Source organism: Octodon degus, unplaced genomic scaffold (genome assembly GCF_000260255.1).
Source record: "Octodon degus isolate 3935 unplaced genomic scaffold, OctDeg1.0 scaffold00107, whole genome shotgun sequence".
NCBI classification, from domain to species: Eukaryota; Metazoa; Chordata; class Mammalia; order Rodentia; family Octodontidae; genus Octodon; species Octodon degus.
The window spans coordinates 765,148-782,774 of NW_004524683.1; the positions used below are offsets into that span (position 1 = coordinate 765,148).

A 17,627-nucleotide genomic window follows, 5' to 3' on the forward strand; every position below is an offset into this window, starting at 1 on the left:
CCCCAGCCCCTGAGAACCTGGCCCATAGGCCCCCCCCAGCTCCTGATAACCTGGCCTATAGGCCCCCCCCAGCCCCTGAGAACCTGGCCCATAGGCCCCCCCCAGCTCCTGAGAACCTGGCCCATAGGCCCCCCCCAGCTCCTGAGAACCTGGTCCATAGCCCCCCCCAGCTCTTGAGAACCTGGCCCATAGGCCCCCCGCCCCAAGCTGGCTCTTGTGGCAGCACACTTCCCCTGGATGAGAATCCCCTGGCACATGCAGCCTCCAGGGAAGCTGGTCCATTTCAATCCCTCTCCCAGGGCCAGGTGCCTCCCACATGAAAAACTAGCACAGGAGATTGCAGAATGAAGGGACAAAGAGGAGAAGGGTGAAGAACAGACTAAAAGACCCTAAATGGGTCAGGGGCAAGATGGTGGTAAGGAACAGTGAACGCCATCCCCACAGAGACCACCCACCTAGGTCAGGTCTGTCACTATCTTTCCTCTTCCTCTTCATCCTCCTCTTCCTCTTCCTCCTCCTCCTCTTTTTCCGAGTGGCCACGGTCCTTGGAAGTATCACCAAACTCTATGGTGCCTTCGATGTCTAAGACCTGAAGGTGCTTCAGCCTCCGGAAGGCACTTTCCACCACAGAGCCCACAGCCAGCTTGTTAAACCTGGGCAGCCATGCAAACCAGTGTCAGTGCAGGAGCCCAGCCTAGGGAGGCGCCCGTGCCTACCCACCTTGCTAGCTAACAGGAGGAAGCCAAGACACAGCAGGATGAAAAGGCAGGGTGCAGAAGCATGGCGCAAGGTGGAAAGTGCAAGCTGTTCCAGGTAGCAACAGCAGCTCGGGAGCAGGGCAGGGCTCTGGGCTGGTTGGCTCTAAACGCAAGGAAGCCTCCTTCTGCATGTACTCTCTCAGAGCATTTCAGGAGTGGCAGGCACAGGAGCCTCCTTTTTGCCTCCTCTCAGGCACTGACTTCAAGGCATTGGGTGGTGCTCAGGCAAGGCCAGAGCTGAGCCAAGCGGGGGACATGCTCAGGTGAGGGATGGCAGAGGCCGTGGCTCTGCTGTCAGGTGCCCCAGAGGCCTGAGCGCATATCACACCAGCCCGTGTTCCCAAGCATGGGCCTTCTGCTGTGCTGTTATGTCTGCTAATGTGGTGGGTACAGGGAGTGCTGGAAAGAACCATGCTGGCTCTGATGGAAGTGCCCATGTCCCTGGGAGCTGGGACCTCTAACTCATTTCCACCGCCCGCCCCCACCCTGGAGGGTGCTCTCTGGGCCTTAGTTTTCCCAGCTGTAAAAGGGGAAGGTGTTCCCTGAGGTCCCTTCCTGCCACACTGGCATCAATACTGCCCAAATGCATTGCTTCTCAAAGTTGCTGAGACTCATTTACAAATCAACAAACCACACCAGGCCTGGCCAGGGCCGTTCCCATCTTTGAAGGCTGAGACAGCAGAAGCTGACATATTCTGTTACACAGTCCCATAGCCAGTCAGCAGCAGAGCCAGGCCTCTGCCCACAAGCTGTTCCTGTGGCCTTGACTGTCCCACTGGCGCTGGGAAGGACCCACTGGCATGCATGGAGGCCCCAGAGGGACTTCCTACCTGAGAAAGATCCCCTTGAGGTTAGGCGTGGAGTCAAAGGCATTGGCAGGCACGGTGCTAATCTTGTTGTTCTGCAGGTACAAGTACTCAAGCGACTCCGGGAGCCCTTCGGGGATCTCTGTGAGCTGATTCCCAGCAATATCCAGCAGCTGCAGGGGGGAGCAGGGGAGTCAGGGACTCTTGCCTCTGCAAAGCTTACAAATCAGAGAACCCTGCTGAGGAGGGGAGTCTAAAGAGTTCCTGTAAGAAGATGGAAGCTGGTGGGCCTGAGTCCAAATCTTTATCATGATGGATATAGGTCCTCCCCAGCCCCTTGTGCCTTCACACATACAGTTTGGATGTCACAGTCCTGCCTTCACACACCTGTCACATCCATCAGACAAAGACCTAATACAGCCAGAGAGTGGGCATCTTCTAGCTTTTGATGTTGTCCTATTGAACCTGAGTCAGAGTGGAAAGAAGTGCATGGGGCTGAGGAGACCGCTCATTTACAGACCTCAAGGGCCACATGTGCACGGGTCAGGAATGAGGACATGAAGCCTGCAATGAACCTGGCACAACGGCCAGGCCCCAAGGTGGTCAGCTCAGAGCCACCATGCACCTGGAACCCAGGAGCCCACAACCAGGGAGTGGATTGGGCTATGTGGAGCAGAACACACCTGCAGTGGCACAGGACTAGGTAGACACAGTCTGTGGTCCCCTAGCTCCTTTAGGCTTTGGATTGGGGAAGGTGGGGCACAGAAACTGGATAGCTGGGCAAGATGGGCCTTAGGCCTGAGGGAAGCAAACCTTGATGCACTTTAGGGGGCCTCCCTGTAACCTCCCTTAAATCGGGCTCCCTGCTGTCCCCTGCATCCCCCAGCATCTCCAGTGAGCACTTCCTCCTGCATTCCACACATCCTTCTGTACGAGGGACATGGGCTCCACTGAGACATATCTACACCTCAGGAAAACAGAATGATGAGGACAAGAAGGTAGAGTTAGCTGCAACACAGCACAGGACTGCTCTGAGGCAGCAGGAACAGCTGCTTGTGAACAGAGCCACAGTAGGAGGAAGAATCCCCTTCTTCCAGGCATCCCCAGCTGAACTCTCCCAGGCCCAGGGAGGTGACCAACCTGCCCATTGTTAGTAAAGAAAAAGGTGATGTTGAATCGAGTGGCAGGGTAGTAGCCCTCCATCTGTCTAAGTCCCCATGGATTCCCACTTCTGAACTATGTCTGTGATGTGGTGGGGCTGGGTCTAGAATAATGGAGTAAATAAGTGAGCAGGAGTCTGCAGTGAACAAGGGAGAGGTACCTCCTGCAGAAGAGGCACTTGCAGTGACAGAGCAGGCCTTGACAGCTGTGGCATGGAGACAAGGAATCAGGGCGTGAGTATGAAAGGGCATGTGGTTGTCCAGATTGCCTTGATGGCACAGAACTACCAGGATGCCAAGCTCCTAGGAAGCTAGGGTCCATGCAAGAAATGGGTAGCTTGGTCTGGGGTGTGGAGAGCAGGCTGGAGAAGAGACAAAGAGGTGTTGAGGCTGCACAGTGGGGTCAGGTGCTGGGGAGTCACTAGAGGCAGATGACTGTCAACAGGCAGCTTCCAGGGTTCCCTGATGCCACCCTGTCCCTCAGTGAATTAAAAAATGCAGTAAGAGGGGCAGGTGTGGAGGAGAAAACAGGAGGCTCTGGGCTTTCAAGACCTAGCACCTGAGCAACAGCCCAGGGGCGGCACAAGTAGCTGGCTCCTGGTTTTGGCAAGGCCATCTGGGTGAGGAGAGACCCTCGCTAACCTGCAGGATCAGCTGCCTCGCCCACCCACATCCCATACTCTATGCGGACATCCTGGTCCTGCCAGCACTTCTGCCTCTTCCTGTCATCCCTCCATGTGCAGTGGCCATGAGCCTGCCACAGATAGCCACGGACACAGTGGACACATCACTGTCCTCACTGAGGAGCAGGCAGCACCAAGCACGATGACCTAAGCCTGGAGAAATGAGGCTCATGAAGAAAAACAAAGCAGAGAAAGACTCCCACAGAGACAGTACCAAGAAGACCCTCAGAAAGACAGAGGAAGCCTTGAGGATGCCTGGGGTAGAGGGCACAGAAATTCAGAGGCCCTGAGCCTGCATTAGGTCTGCTGTGAAAGGTGGCTTTGGTCAGGCAGCAGAAGGGCTGAGGCACCTATCTTGCAGGTGGGTAAGCTTGACTCTCTCATGCCGCATCCCTGGAGTGTTCTCCAGTCATCCTGAACCATAGGCCCCTCCCTGAAGCTTTGACCTCTTACTGCCACACCTCTTCTCAAGCCTGCATCTGCCTGTGGGGAGCCTGGCCTGGCAGTACCAGTCAGACACTTGTGAAATCTCCCTTCACTTCTGCATTTGCAGGGTCTGGGCTCACATGAGCCACGAGAGCCCAGCCTGAAGTTACCAGAGAAACCTCCTCCATGCCCAGCCCTTATCTGGTCCTAAGAGATGAGTGGGCTCAGGAGAGCCCAGCAGTAGCATCACAGGCTAACAAGCACCCTTTACCTGCAGTTGGGCGAGGTCTGCCCAAGCACGGGGGCCCAGGGCACGGCTGCGCAGGTGGTTGCTGGTGAGGTAGAGCTCTCGCAGCTGGGCCATGCCCGCCAGTGCCCCACGCGCCAGGGCAGCCAGCTCATTGCGCTTGACCTTCAGCACGTGCACATTGCGGGGCAATCCGGGGGGCAGCGTGTGCAGGCGGTTACCGGACAGGTCAAGCGAGCGCAGTAGACGCAGCTTGCGGAAGGCATCGCGGTGCACCTGCAGGCTGGTGATGCGGTTGTAGCTGAGGTTAAGCTCCTCCAGGAAGTATGTGGTGGCAAAGTCCTCACGGCCAATGCCTGTGATCTGGTTGTGCAGGATCATGAGTGTGCGCACACGGCGGGGCAGGCCACTAGGGACCCGCTCCAGTGCATTGTTGTACAGGTGCACTGTGTGCAGCCGCTTGAGGCCCTGGAAGGCCAGTGGGTGTATGCCATCGGCCCGCAGCTGGTTGCTGTGCAGCAGCAGGTACTCAAGGCTGCGGATGGGGGTCAGCACATCTGGGTCCACCCTCCTGATGGCGTTCTTCTCCAGATGCAGCAAGACCAGGCTACGTGGCAGGCCCACGGGGACCCGTGACAAGTTGTTGCTGGACAGATCCAGGTACTCCAGACTGGAGAGCTTCCTGGGGTGGTTGGGGGATTGGGTCAGGACACTGGGCAGAGCCCACATCTGCTGCTCCCACCCAATTCCCAAGGGAAATGGTAGAGGCTCCCTGGAAATCACGGAGCTCTGCCACTCCTCACCTGGGGGCCTTGGTCCTCTGAGAGCCTCCCTCTGGGTGGACTCAGTGATATGCAATGTGGCCAAAAGATATAGTGAATTTTAAATTATAAAAATTATATTATGGTAAAAAAACCACATTGTCATCGACCACCCTCAGCACACTTATTCCAGCATTCTTGCCACTCTCTGCAGCAGTTGGAAGTCTTTTTTGTGTCTTTAAGGGATGTGATCAAAACTACAGTGAATGCCGCTGCCAAGTGTTGTCCAACACACAGGCAGTCTCACAAAGACATGAACGCATGTCCTCAGCTACCTTATTCACTGGGTCTGGAGCTATGTGACTTCTGGTCTTTCCCAAAGTCAAAATGACCACAAAAGTTTAAGATTTTTAGTCCGTCCTGGACACCGAGGCAGCCGACAGCATAACTGAAGACACACAGGAAAGAGGAACTCTAGAACTCCTTCAGAAAGTGGCAAGAATGGTGGGATAAGTGGGTTTGAAGTGAGGGGGATATTTTGAGGAGGATCAATTACAATGCATCTCATACTTTGATAAATTTTTAAAAATTTAAACATTAACTGGTTTTGAATCATACTTTATACATTAGTGTAGGAAGGATTCTGCATCATTTCTGACTCATGGGGATGTATTTGAGGACCACCATTCTTCCAGTGAACCTTTTGTGGCTGTTGGGCCCCCAAAATGGAAACATAGTTGCCCTTAGCAAGAATGCTTGGGCTTGTGTTTTGTACCAAGGATCCAGTCTCCTTCAGCAGTACCTGACTTCCTGCCACCTCAGCAGCCACCTGCTCCTGGAGACAGAAATGTCAACAGAAGCTTGAGCTTCAAAGGTCTTCCAGGGAATAATGGCCAGGGGAGTTGGGGGGGATGTGTGGCCGTGGCTGGCTGGGGAGGCCCTAGAAGGAGCTTGCCAAGTGCCATGGTGACACTGAGGCCAGGGGAGGTGAGGACCCACCCACCAGAAGGTCTCATTGTCCAAGCCCTCGTCGGTTAGGTAGTTGTTCTGTAGGTACAGCTCGCGCAGGTTGCTCAGCTCGCTGAAGGCCCCAGGTGGGATCTTCTCGAGCTTATTGTTCTACGGGTGGAAAAGCAGGGAACAGAGTGTGAAGGAGAGGCAAGGGGCAGGAGCAGGGCCTCAGGGTGAGGTGTGGAGATCGGCCTGAGAGGGACTCGGACCTGGAGCTTCGTGCCTGGTCTCCAGCCTGTGTCCTCACGGTAGGCCTGGGATCTGTCACGTGGCCACAGTATCACAGCCTCACTTGGCAACACTGTGCCTGTGTGGGTTGGTTTCCTCCCCCTGCAGGTCCCTGCCCTTGTCCCCTAGCCATGGGGTCTGCTCTGCTCTGTCCCTGCTACATCCCTCCCCACCTTGAGGTGCAGCTTGTACAGGGCTGGAGGCAGGTGCTTGGGCACATGGCGCAGGAAGTTGCTGGACAGGATGAGGATCTCGACGTTGCTGGAGCCGTTGAACATGCTGTCCGGCAGCCCAGCATCCGCCAGCTTGTTGTTGTGCAGGTACACAGATCTGGGGTTGAGGCACAGATTCTCATCCACCTTGGCTCCCCCTAGCCCCTGGGCCAGATTCTAGGGACCCCATAAACCTTTCCTCAGGCTGAGACTGGGGCCCACGACTCTCTCCTCCCATCTTAACTCCAGGTCTGAGTGTCAAAGAGCCTCCGATCTGCACAGCCCAGGAACCAGTGACCAGGTCAGTGCTCCACTGGAAGTCACTCCACAAGCTAGTGGCAGAAGTAGGAGCTCCTGACCCCCATCCCCAGGGTCCTCCATACCAGGCCCAGGGAAGGGCAGTTCCGCCTGCTGGAGGGGACTCTGTGACCCCAGCCCAACCCCTACCCCACAATTCCCACACAAAAAACTCTTCACTCTCGCCTTTCAGGCCTCAGTCTCCTAAGGTCTTGAGCTCATCCTGAGCCTGGGTGCCCCTCTACCAGAGCCCTGGACCTTGTCACCCCACCACATAGCAAGCCCTGCCTGGTGGCTTGTCTGTGCTCCCGTAGGAGGGGCGGCTCTGTCTCAGCCCCTTCTCCTTGCCCACCAAGCCCAGGACCATTCCTCTGACCTCAGATTTGGCTTCTGACCAAAGGTGAGCCCATAGATCTTGGTGAGATAATTGGCAGCGAAATCCACACTGATCAGGGCATTTGGCAGGAACCGGGGTGCCAACGTCAGCTGGGAAGGGAGGAGTCAGGTGTGAAAACCAATGAAGGAAAGAGGCCCATGCTGTAGCGCACTGCTGGCTGCTCCTCTGCACCCCTTCACTTCTCTCTTTCCAGCAACCAGACCACCTTACTTAAATGGAAACCTCCCCCCAACCCCTGGTGGAGCGAACCCATCTCCAGCTCCTGGCCCTCTGCTCAGCTGGAAAGCCTCTCTGCATCTGCTTCCCACCTTCCTGGCGTGTCCTGGGGTGGGGTGGGGAGTAGAGGGGATAACCAGGGCCTGACTTAAAGGTCTCCTTGGCTTCACTGAGGAGAAAGGGGAGAACATGAGGCAGAGGGGCAATAGGGGGTGGGCAGTGGACCTGTGCCTGTGGGCAGTCAAAGGGCTGGACATGGTGAAGGAGGCTCCCGATTTGTGGCTCACATAAGCGGTACTATGTGTGGTGGAGGTGCCCTCTCTGAGGGGAAACTGGGGGCTTCAGGGCTGCAAGCAGGATGCAGAGGCATCACTTCCACAGATGCTTAGGGCAGATGTCAAGAGGGCAGGTGGATCTTTGCATCTCAACCTAAGGAGTGGGCAGGGTAGAAACTTCCTCAGATGTGGCCATGGTGCTCGTGGGCTCCAAGGCTGGTGGGCACTTTGGGAGCATTCAGAGACGAGGCTGGAATGGGGCTTTGGGACCCACAAATATTTGGAGCTTAGGTGATTTTAAGCTTCATTCTGGTCTCCCTGATTCATTCGTTCCTTCATTCAGGACGAGTTCTTGCTATGCTGCCTGGCTTGTCTTGAATTCCTGGAGGCAAGTGATCCTCCTACTTCAGCCTCCCTCATGCTGGGACTACTGAGCATGCTACTGAGCCTGGCACCTGTCCCTTGTACTGCAGTGCCCTCTGAGGGTCCCTGCAATGAGCGAGAATCTGAGTTCACTGCCTTGCCCAAGTGCCATCTCCTCCAAGAAGCACTCCCTATGCTAAGGCAGGACTTGGCCTTATCTCCCTGGGCTACGGAGGTGAAGTCTGTGACTCCTTCCCCGTCTCCCAGGGTCATGTCTGAGCAGCAGCAAGCACCTGACAGACCAGAAAGAGTGGGAAAAGACCACAGAGTTCTGGGGAAGATGGCCAGGGGCACAGGGCAGCACCCTCCACCTTCTGCAGCCCTCACCTTGTTATTGGCCAGGTACAGGTAATTGAGGTTGGTCAGGTGCTCAAACGCCTCCTCGGGGAGCCCTTCAAAGGACAGGTCAGAGCCCTGGATGAAGGAGACGCTATAGGGGAGCACAAGAGCCGCCCCACCCCCACCCAAGAGGAGCAGGCAGGGGCAGCTGGGACCCCTTCCCAGTTGGTCCAGATGGCCCTGTCCAGCCCCACATTCCTTCTCCTTGGAGCAGTGGCCCACGCACAGGCACAAGCAGCTAAATGTTGCTGCAGGACTGAGCAACCCTCCTGCCCGGAAGGAATGCTCTCCTGAGAGTTGTCACAGGGGTCAGAGCTCCTCCTCATCCCAGCCCCAGCCCCATCCACAGGTGGGTGGGGCCACGCTGGGTCTCCCCACCACCTGGCTAGGCCCTGGCCCTTCTGATAGATGTCACATTCCTGGGAGTCCAGCCAGGATGGCCCCTCTCCAAAGATGAAGTGGCCTCTGACACTCAGTTCTGGGCTTCTGGACCCCCAGATGCTGGGACCCACCCAAGTTTCTAAGAAGAGGGAACAGTTATATAAACCTTGAGCATTGCTACATTGGCTACCCTGCTGCGGGTATAAAATGACAGCCAGTGAGAGCTTTCGCAACATAGGAGACACCAGGAGTGAACTGCGTAGTGAAACTATGTAGGGTGTCCAGCTGGGGATGAGTTTAGCTATGAATGTAAAACTACTAAGAAAACATGACTGGGTTGAATTGTCATGAAGGTGGTTGTATAACTATAAACTTACTAGAACTCATCAAATTGTAATATTAATTACTTCTCAGTAAAGCTGCTTTTTCTAAAAAGTGGAAAGAAGTATACTAAAATGTCAATGGTGGTTAATTCAAAATGGCAGCTATGAGTTTTTTCTTTCCATTTTATTCTCCTAATTTTCTACCTTAATAATATACTATTTTTGCCATCAGAAAAAAAAAAAAATCAAGTTGAGGCCTCCAGCTGTCAGATTCTAAAGCCCCTGTGACTCGGACTGTATTGTAAGGTCTCAGGATACTCAGGGCTGGCTAAGGACAGCCTCAGGGAACCCCTGCTGCTGTAGAGCCATTCCTCCTGCAGCCCTGGGGCCAGCCAGCCCAGCCTGCTTTTTCCACACTCCAGGATCCACAGCCAAGGGTCCCCTTACAGGCGCCCCAAAGTCTCTACCTGGTGTCCCCTGCCTCTGGCGACCTCTCACCTCGGGAAGTCAGGCGATTATTCTGGAGGTTCAGAGTCTCCAACCACTGCAGCCGGGAGAGTTCCTCAGGGTAGATCTTCTCCAGCTGGTTGTTCTACAGCAATGAGGAAGCAGCATCAGTGGGAGGCAGGAGGGGTGCATCTACCTTCAGCACCAGTCCTAGCAACTTGTCCCTATCTTGTGTACCTGCCTTGAGATTCTTCCCCAAGATAGTCAGGCTCTGGGTACTAGGGGCACAGCAGTGGCCACAATAATCTGAGTCCTACCTTCAAGGAGTCCACACGTGGATACCCACAGGCTGGAAGCTCCTGATGGGCAGGGTGTGTCCAAGTCCTGCCTACATCCCCAGCACCCCACACAGGACCAGAGGCATTGGGCAGGTGTCCAGGAGACAGGCTGTGTATGAATACGTGGGACAATGAACTTCATCACAGCTGTCCTCAGCTCACCCTTCCTCTCATGGGCCAACCTAGCCCAGGCTCTCAGCCAGTGCTGAGTGACCTTTGGAGGCTTACTGGTCCTGATCTCCTCTGGGAAGGGTATGGCAGGCTCATTCTGTCCCCAAGGACTTTGAGGACTACTGCCACAGGTGCCCCATAGTTCACCCAGTCTGGGAGGCCAGGCCCACTTCTTGAGGGGAGGGTTCTTTTAAAAGAACAGAAGCCCCCATGTGCTTAAGTCAGTTGGTTAGCTCTGATTTTCCTGGGTCTGTACTTTGTATGTTAAGACAGAGGAATCAGTTGCCAGCAGGCCCTTCAATGTCCATCATCAAACTGCCCACAACCCCTCGTGAATAAGCAGACTATGCTGTCACAGCACTCTGTGGCCAGATTTCAAGCAGGACTCCCCTGCTCAACACCCTGACATGGGGACGAAGGGTCTCAAGTCCTGGAGGCTCCAGCTGAGCAGGGAGGGTTCTGGGAAGGGAGCCTCAAGTGCAGTGAGCAGCCCCTGGTGACCGCTGGCACAACATCAGCCTCACCTGCAGGGACAGGTGATTGGTGTGCTCAGGTAGGTCCCCTGGGAACTCACGCAGGTCGATGCCGCCACAGTCCACGACCCCCTCCTGGGAGCAGGCGCAGTCCCGGGGGCAGTTGATGGTGGCAGGGTCAGGCCTTGGCTCCTCAGGGCTCAGGACCAGCACAGGCTCCTCCTCCACAAAGTCATTCTCCTCAGGGTGTGGGCTACGGGCACCACTCTGGCCAAATCCTGGGGGCCTCACAGTGATCACGGGTCCCGGGCACAACTGCAGGGGCAGCAGCAAGAGCAGCAGCAGCACCCTGCTCCAGGCCATGGTGCCTGCAGGAAGCTCCAGTCAGGTCTCCCTGGAACCAGGGCCAACTTCACTTGTTAGGAAAACAACATATGACTAGGGTCCCCAAAAGTCATGACAAGTCCTGTGGACACAGGCAACACACACTCTGGACCCCACCCTTGGTACCCTGCTGCCTGCTGATCTCTGTCCTCCGTGTCCCCCCATCAGAACTGCCCTCCGGAGGGTGGGGTGAAACCTAGTCTTTAGTCTGCAGAACCTTCCACAACCCTCTCCAGACTGGGTCCCACCGAATCTATACCCGTGTTTCACAGAAGGGGAAACTGAGGTAGGACTTGGACCAGGCTGAGCTCTTGTGCCCTGGTATAGGAGTGCAGGGAATCCTTGTCTCTCCTCCAGCACTCACAGACCGGGGGGGGGGGGGTGTCAGCATCAGCAGCTGTGTCCCAGCACTTCAGCTTGCCACGCTGGAATCCGTAGGCTGCCAACTGTCCTCTCTTAGCAGCCCCATTTTATAGGACAGTGAGTGAGTCTTTCCTCCGAGCCTTGGCACAGGCTGCTCCTTCTGTCCTTCTTCCACTCTTGTATGCAATCTGCAGCATCTTTTCCAGGAGCCATCTCAGGGGTCTGACACAGGCAAGGACCTGAGATGGCTCAGAGCTCAGTGTTCATTGGACTATGAATGCTTAGAGGGGTCCTCCTCACCCAGAGCTGTGAGCACTTTTGGTATCTGGGCATAGGCCAAGCACAGACTGGCAGAAGAGGACCCCGAGACCCTTAACATCCCATTCCTGGTGTTTACATGCTCAGCTGTCCTCCAGGGACCTAATGTGTTCACAGGACAGCTGCCACCTGCAGGAGGCCCCTCCCTAGCACAGTCCCTAGCTACTGCAAGAGGAAGGAGTCACCTGAGGAAGATGTTAGGAAGACATTGTCCCAGACTTCCCATGGGCCTGGGCTTGGCTCAGGATTGGGCACTTGAGTTCTTGTTCCAGGGACTTAGACAACATTTCTGGGATGTGGCACAGAGGGACTCTGAGGTCCTACAGTGCAGTTTGAGTCCCACTTCCACCACATGGCAGCTTTGACCTTGCTGAGCCTCAACCTCCCCATCTACATATTGACACTCTGTCTAAACTCACACTTTTCTGAGAAGCCAATAAGGTACAGGCTCAAAGCACCTGGTACCCACTAGGTGGCAAGGAGCTGCCGTGGCTGCTGTCATGACTGAACAGTGACGTACTCCATTTGGTGAGTGGATGTGAGGGCTCAGGGGTGTCTACTGTGGAACACAGCACACAGTCTAGGTTGAGCCTTCCTACTAGCTTGGGAACCAGAACCCATACAGCACCTAGAAGGTATGACCAGAGCCTGTTTCTGTTAAGAAATAGAACTTGACAAGACACCACTGTCATGGCAGGAGGATATGTCCTGAAACTGCATGGACAGGGCTATGATATCACTGTGGCTCTTATCAGCTATGTGACTTGTGGCAAGTCTGAAACACCCTTAACTTCAGCTTTTCCTCTGTCCTCGGGATGGAAACAGAAATGTCCTCCTGGGGAAACGAGGACTCAAGTAGGATGCATATACTCACACACTGAATGCTCAGTAAACATTATCTACCTCCTGACCACACCATTCCCCAGCCCAGGCTCCCTGCTTCTCCCCCTTCTCTTGTCCAGACCCCACTTGGGCTTTTCAACTTGGGCCCACCTGCTCCCAAACACACTACAGATGCACTTGCAGCCTGGGGTTCCTGCAGCTATTTCAGATGCTGTGTTGTGGATCTGTCTTGTGGGTCAGCCAAGTCTTCAAATTGAGGCCCTGTCTGTCCTTAGCCCTGTGCTCGGAGGGAGATAAACCTCCACCCCTTCTTTCTAGAAGGTGGAAGTGTAAAGGGGTCCCTAGGAGTACGAGGCCCCATAGAGACAAGGTCTGAGGAGAAGAGGGAGTGGGAGCCAGGCCTCCTTGATCCAACAAGTCGTTATGGCCTAAACAGGCTTGGACCCCCACCCTGGCACACAGCTCCTGGACTCCAGACATCAGGCAGCAGCAAAGGATACCCACAGCAGCCTGGCTCTCCACACCGCTGCTGCCCCAGTCCCCCAAGTGCCAGTCTACAGAGCATCATGCCCATAGCACATTACGGGCCCTATACCTGGCTCTCCAGGCTTGGACCACAGCAAGGCTTTTCCCTCTTTTCCCCCACTCTAGACAGAAGTATGAGCACAGGTCCAGGTCCCAAGCTCTCTCAGGGCAGGAGGCTAGGGAGCAGAACTGGGAAGAAACAGTATAGGTGCCCACATATCATGAGCACTCACTATCCAGGCTGGTCCTCCTCTCGTCTTCAGTTTGTAGACTGAACTGTACTGAAGATGTGTGCTTACACCAGAGCTCAGGGAGCCGAGGCCTGCTGTGATCAGCCAATGTCTCCGCAGGTAAGTGGCCAAGCTGAGCCCCAGCCTAGGTCTTCAGCACCATCTTATGTTGCTCTTGCCTGAACCAAGCATGGCTGGGATCTGGGGACAGAGATGGGCTCTGGCCTCAACAGACGGTGCATTTTGGCCTACATGGCTATAGGGCAACTGAAGTGCGACTAGTTCAAACTAAGAAGTGCTGTGAGTATACACTGTAATGTTTATGGACTTCAAAGACATTGTACAGAAAAGAATATAAAATACCTAATTAATATTAATGATAAAACAATTTTCATTTATTTCTATATTAATTACTGGATAATGCAGCAGGTATATTTGTTAAGTTTACCTGTTTCATCTTCCTCTTTTAAATGTGACTTTCAGAAATGTTTACACTGCACCTGTAGCTCACCTTAGACTTGTTAGATGGTTGTTGTCTATAGCATTAGGTGTAAACTGAGTCTGATAATCTCAGGGTCATCAGAGTTATGATGGAGGGAAGCTGAGGGCCCAAGGCCACCTCCTCTTGGAAGAGGTGGCTTTCCAGGAGAGGGGAAGCTTGGTCTAGCCTCCCTGAAGGCTGGGTTTTGGCAAAAGAAGGGTAATACAAGCAGGGGTGCCTTAGGAGATTAGGGCATGGCAAACTGGCAGGGGAAGTAGGCGTGACCTGTTAATTACAAGATCCTGGAGCACAGGTGCCCAGGAGATTCCAGCAGTGGGAGGTGGAGGTGGGGTAGATTGGGGGGTGTCAGAGTGCACGGCTTGGGGCAAGAGAGTCCATGTTGTGAGCTGTAGGAAGCACACTAGACTGGCTGGTGGCATTGGGGATGGGGAAGAATAAGAGCAGACACAGCAGTCACAAACTCAGGCCATGCAAGGCCAGAGATGGTCAGCCCCATCTCAGGAAATGAGCCCCTGAGGAGCAGGTAGGAGTGTAGCAGATAGACTCACAGGTGAGGAATAATGAGCTTGCTCCGGGCAGAGAGAGGTGCTGGGAAGAAGAGGTGAGACTAGGTTCCAGGGAGTGGTAGCCCCAGGGGCTCCTCCCTGTCCCCTAGCTTTCCCAGACATGGTCAGAACCGTAGGGGGCAGCCCCAGCTCTCCTTATGTGCTTTGCTGTGTGACCTTGGCCATACCACTGTCCCATCCGAGTCTTAATTTTCCTTTTGCTCTTGTAAGACAGTAGAGCAAGATAAGCTCCCAGATAGCTTCTGTGCATCCAGACCTAAGGTAAGCAGAGAAGCAGACCCCTGAAGGAGCATGACCCAAGCCCTGGGGACCGAGGGGCAGCTAAGTCTGCAGTGACCTCTCCTCAGGAGGAGAGCTGGGCTCCGATTCCGCTTTCTGTATAAGCCTGGAGGGTGGAGTTGCTCCACTTCAGGAGCCTCTGTTCACCAGTTAGGAATGGAGTGGGCTGCTCACAGGATTCAAGAATGAAAAGGTGGGCCCAGCCTGGTGCCGGCCACAAGCAGGTGTACCATACTCAGGGTTAGCATTACTGAGAAAGTAATCAGGACCCCCCATGGGGGGGGCTGGGGCAGGACTGGAAAGAGGCCAGGAAACCCAGATTAAGGAGCAGACCCTCAGTCCCCAGCACTACTTTTCTCCTCAAATTCAGGAAGAATTCACTGATGCCCCCCTGAGGTAGGCCACACACCACTACATATTGTTGATGCCAGTAGAAATCCCAAGATTAAAAGTCTCTTCCCCCCTTGTAGGTTCAGAACACAATACAGAGCCCTACCCCCACACCAGCTGCCTGTCCCCAGAAATTTCGGGCACCCCAGCTCTGAGGAGCCTTTCCTACTCCTTGATGCTCCCACTGCCCCACCCCTGCTGCATCCTCCAGGCTCCACGGAGCCATCCCTAACTTCCAGGCATGGAGCAGGTACTCAGGATATGTTTGCTGAATGAATGAAGTTGTGAAAGGCAGAGTTGGAAAAGATTTGCACTGGAATCTGGCCTGACTCCTCAGATTGGTCTTCTCCCTAGAGCCCTGAACTGGTCTTGAAGGCTGTGTAGATCTTCAAGTTGAGGGGGAGGAAAGGCATGCCAGGCAGCTTGAAGAGGCCCCAGGGTGAATAAGGAAGGGGGGATGTTTAAGGAGGGAGAACAGGGGATAGGAGTTGGAGCTGGCAGCACCGTCTGCCAAGGGCATTGGCCACAGGGTAGAAGCGTTGGTGAAGGGGAGCCATCAGGGGCTCTGAGCAGGTGTGCGCAACCTGGCCTAAAGGTCCCAGGGAGCAACACTACCCAGGATTCCAACAGCAGGGACAAACCGCCCTTCCCCAAGAGTGTGTGAAAACAGTCATGTGAGTCTTACGCTTCTCAACTTGCACTCTAGGCTAGAAGCAGTCTGGGCCCTGAACCCGAAGAATTGACACAGGGGCCAACACCCCCAGAGCAGTCACTGGCTGGAGCTCTTGCCCGTGGAAGGCCTTTCTGCCTGCCCGGATCTTCCTGACTTCCCAGAGTGAAAGTTGCCATAGAAGAGGGTGAGAACAGGGCCATACAGGGACTCTCCAAGTTCATACCTCCTGGAGCAAGGCAGACCTCGGCTTCACCTTCTGCAGCCGCTCGGATTTCCCAGGCTCCTTCCTTGCCAGCTGCTTCTCTCCAGCGGCCTCCTAGCCCCAGCCCCAGCCCCAGCCCCCACCACCCCTCTTCCACCTAACAGCACCATAGGTATTCCAGCCCGGAGCTCGCCCCCACCCCTGCCCCTAGCTCCAGGCTAGGGGCTTGGGAACCCACAACCTGAGCTTCTACTACTTTAGTGGGAGAGGGCAAACCTGGCTTCCTGCCTTCCCCTCTCCCTTTGCCTGCCCTCTGTCCTGGCTGGGAAGCAGCCCCCTAGACAGGCAGAGCGACTCCAGGCTGACAGCTGAGCGCTGTGGTTGCCCGAGCGCTTGGCTCTGGGGTGGGCTCTGTGTAGAGCAGACCGGAGGCTGAGGCGAGTCGCCTCACCTGTTCACGCTCTCGGGGGTAAGTCTTGGGCTGCACTTTCCCTGGGCAGACGTCTGAGGCTGGCCTCCATGGAGGCCATGATGAACTGACTGGGAAGGCGCAGTGATACTCTGCGCCCGGGCTCCAAGTACAAGGGTCCACACCTCTTCCCAGGCCCACCTGCCCTCCTTCCCTGCTGCCAGCCCGCACCCCACCACTTGCCCCCCAGCCTGCTCAGATTCTCCTCACAAGTGCACAGCGGGGGAGGGGATCCTGGGGGCTGGGACCGGCCTGGGCCAGAGAGGAGGAAGGGACCCCGCACCGGTCCTCCTGGTACCGGGGTGCCACCCCCCAGGGGAGATCTCCTGCCGCGCCCTCAGTGCAATCCGACTGCAGGGAGACGCGGGGCTCCACTCGGGCAGCCCCGGACCGTGCGGAGGTGGCGGGCAGTGTGAGCAGCCCCAGCCTGCGCCCGCCCGTGTCCCGTACCTGCTGCGCCGGGCGCCGCGTCGCGCCCCACAGGCCGAACCCGCTGCCCAGAGTCCCGGCTGCGCTCCGCGGGCGCGGGCTCCTGCCATCCAAGTGGAGCCGCGCTCGCTCGGAGCCAGTTCTGATGTGGGTTTCTCCTCCCGCCTCTCCCCCGCCCGCCACCCCCGCGTGCATCTGCTGGACGCCGGCCTCCTCCGGACACAGGCGCTGGGCTCCCCCGGACCGGGGGGTGGAGGGGGGTGGGGGGCTGCACCCTCCGGCATTGGGCTGGGCCCCACTTCCCGGGCAGGCCGAGCCGCTGCACGGCCCTCTCCGCCCCGCGGCCCGGGCGCACCACGCCCCCACTGAGACCTGGAGGGTGGCACGCCCGCACATTTCCACCCTTCTGCCGTGGGACTGGACCCCATTAGGCCCGCACCTGAAGGGGGCCTGGGAGAGAGTCCTCTTCCACCCAATGCCCCAAGGCCCAGCTTCTTCCTCCGGCATTCCGAAGCAGTCTGGCATGAGCCTTTCTCTCCCACCTTGGGGTCCTGGGCCTTATTGAAGGCGGCTGCCAGCCAAGACCCTGCAGGGCCCCTTCCCGGAAAATTCCCAGCCCTCCACCAACCCCGCCCTCTTCCCGCACCCCTTCCCCCTCCCCGGCCCTGGGCCCCCAACCTGCTGACCCTTGAAGTATGGTGAATTGGGCTGGGCGTCGGGTGAACGCAGATGCCAGTTGCTGAAAGACAGGGGGCAACAGCGAACCCGCGTGGCACCATATTGCTCCCAGGAGCTGAACCGCTTCCAAGCGAATGAGCGTTAACTACTAGCAGCTGAAGCAACACTGCTCGGCGCCAGGGGCTTCGCTGGTGCAAGGCGGTGGGGCTGGGTCTAGGTGGTACTTGGCACCTCCGCGGTGGAACAAGCCTCCCCCTCATACCTGCTCTGGCCTGTGGGCAGGACACCCATAACTGCCTCACGTGATTGCTGGAGAGGGAGAATGATAAATAAACCAAATAGGGCTTCTTGCTCATTCATAACATGCACTACTGTACTAGCAACAGCTCTGCGAGAGAAGCCCG

At 56.1% G+C, this 17,627-nt stretch overlaps 1 protein-coding gene across 4 annotated transcripts in view; it reads right to left on the bottom strand.

Annotated features, from left to right (window-relative positions):
- The window catches only part of Podn (podocan), a 20,416-nt gene extending 3,270 nt beyond the window's left edge, over positions 1-17,146 (bottom strand). Inside the window, exons 1-10 of one of the 4 annotated variants that reach the window (XM_023724155.1) lie at positions 16,985-17,146; positions 10,424-10,740; positions 9,442-9,535; positions 8,228-8,292; positions 6,966-7,075; positions 6,254-6,410; positions 5,845-5,960; positions 4,105-4,762; positions 1,589-1,737; positions 456-653 (exon numbers count right to left, since the gene is read on the bottom strand). In XM_023724155.1, the coding sequence (XP_023579923.1) occupies positions 473-653; positions 1,589-1,737; positions 4,105-4,762; positions 5,845-5,960; positions 6,254-6,410; positions 6,966-7,075; positions 8,228-8,292; positions 9,442-9,535; positions 10,424-10,735 (1,842 nt within the window). In that variant the 5' untranslated portion in view covers positions 10,736-10,740; positions 16,985-17,146 and the 3' untranslated portion in view covers positions 456-472. Of the gene's footprint in view, positions 1-455; positions 654-1,588; positions 1,738-4,104; positions 4,763-5,844; positions 5,961-6,253; positions 6,411-6,965; positions 7,076-8,227; positions 8,293-9,441; positions 9,536-10,423; positions 10,767-16,566; positions 16,706-16,984 lie in introns of those variants that run through there. The other 3 variants (XM_023724152.1, XM_023724153.1, XM_023724151.1) reach the window with 3 other exon arrangements.
- Between the last annotated feature and the right edge of the window lie 481 nt (positions 17,147-17,627).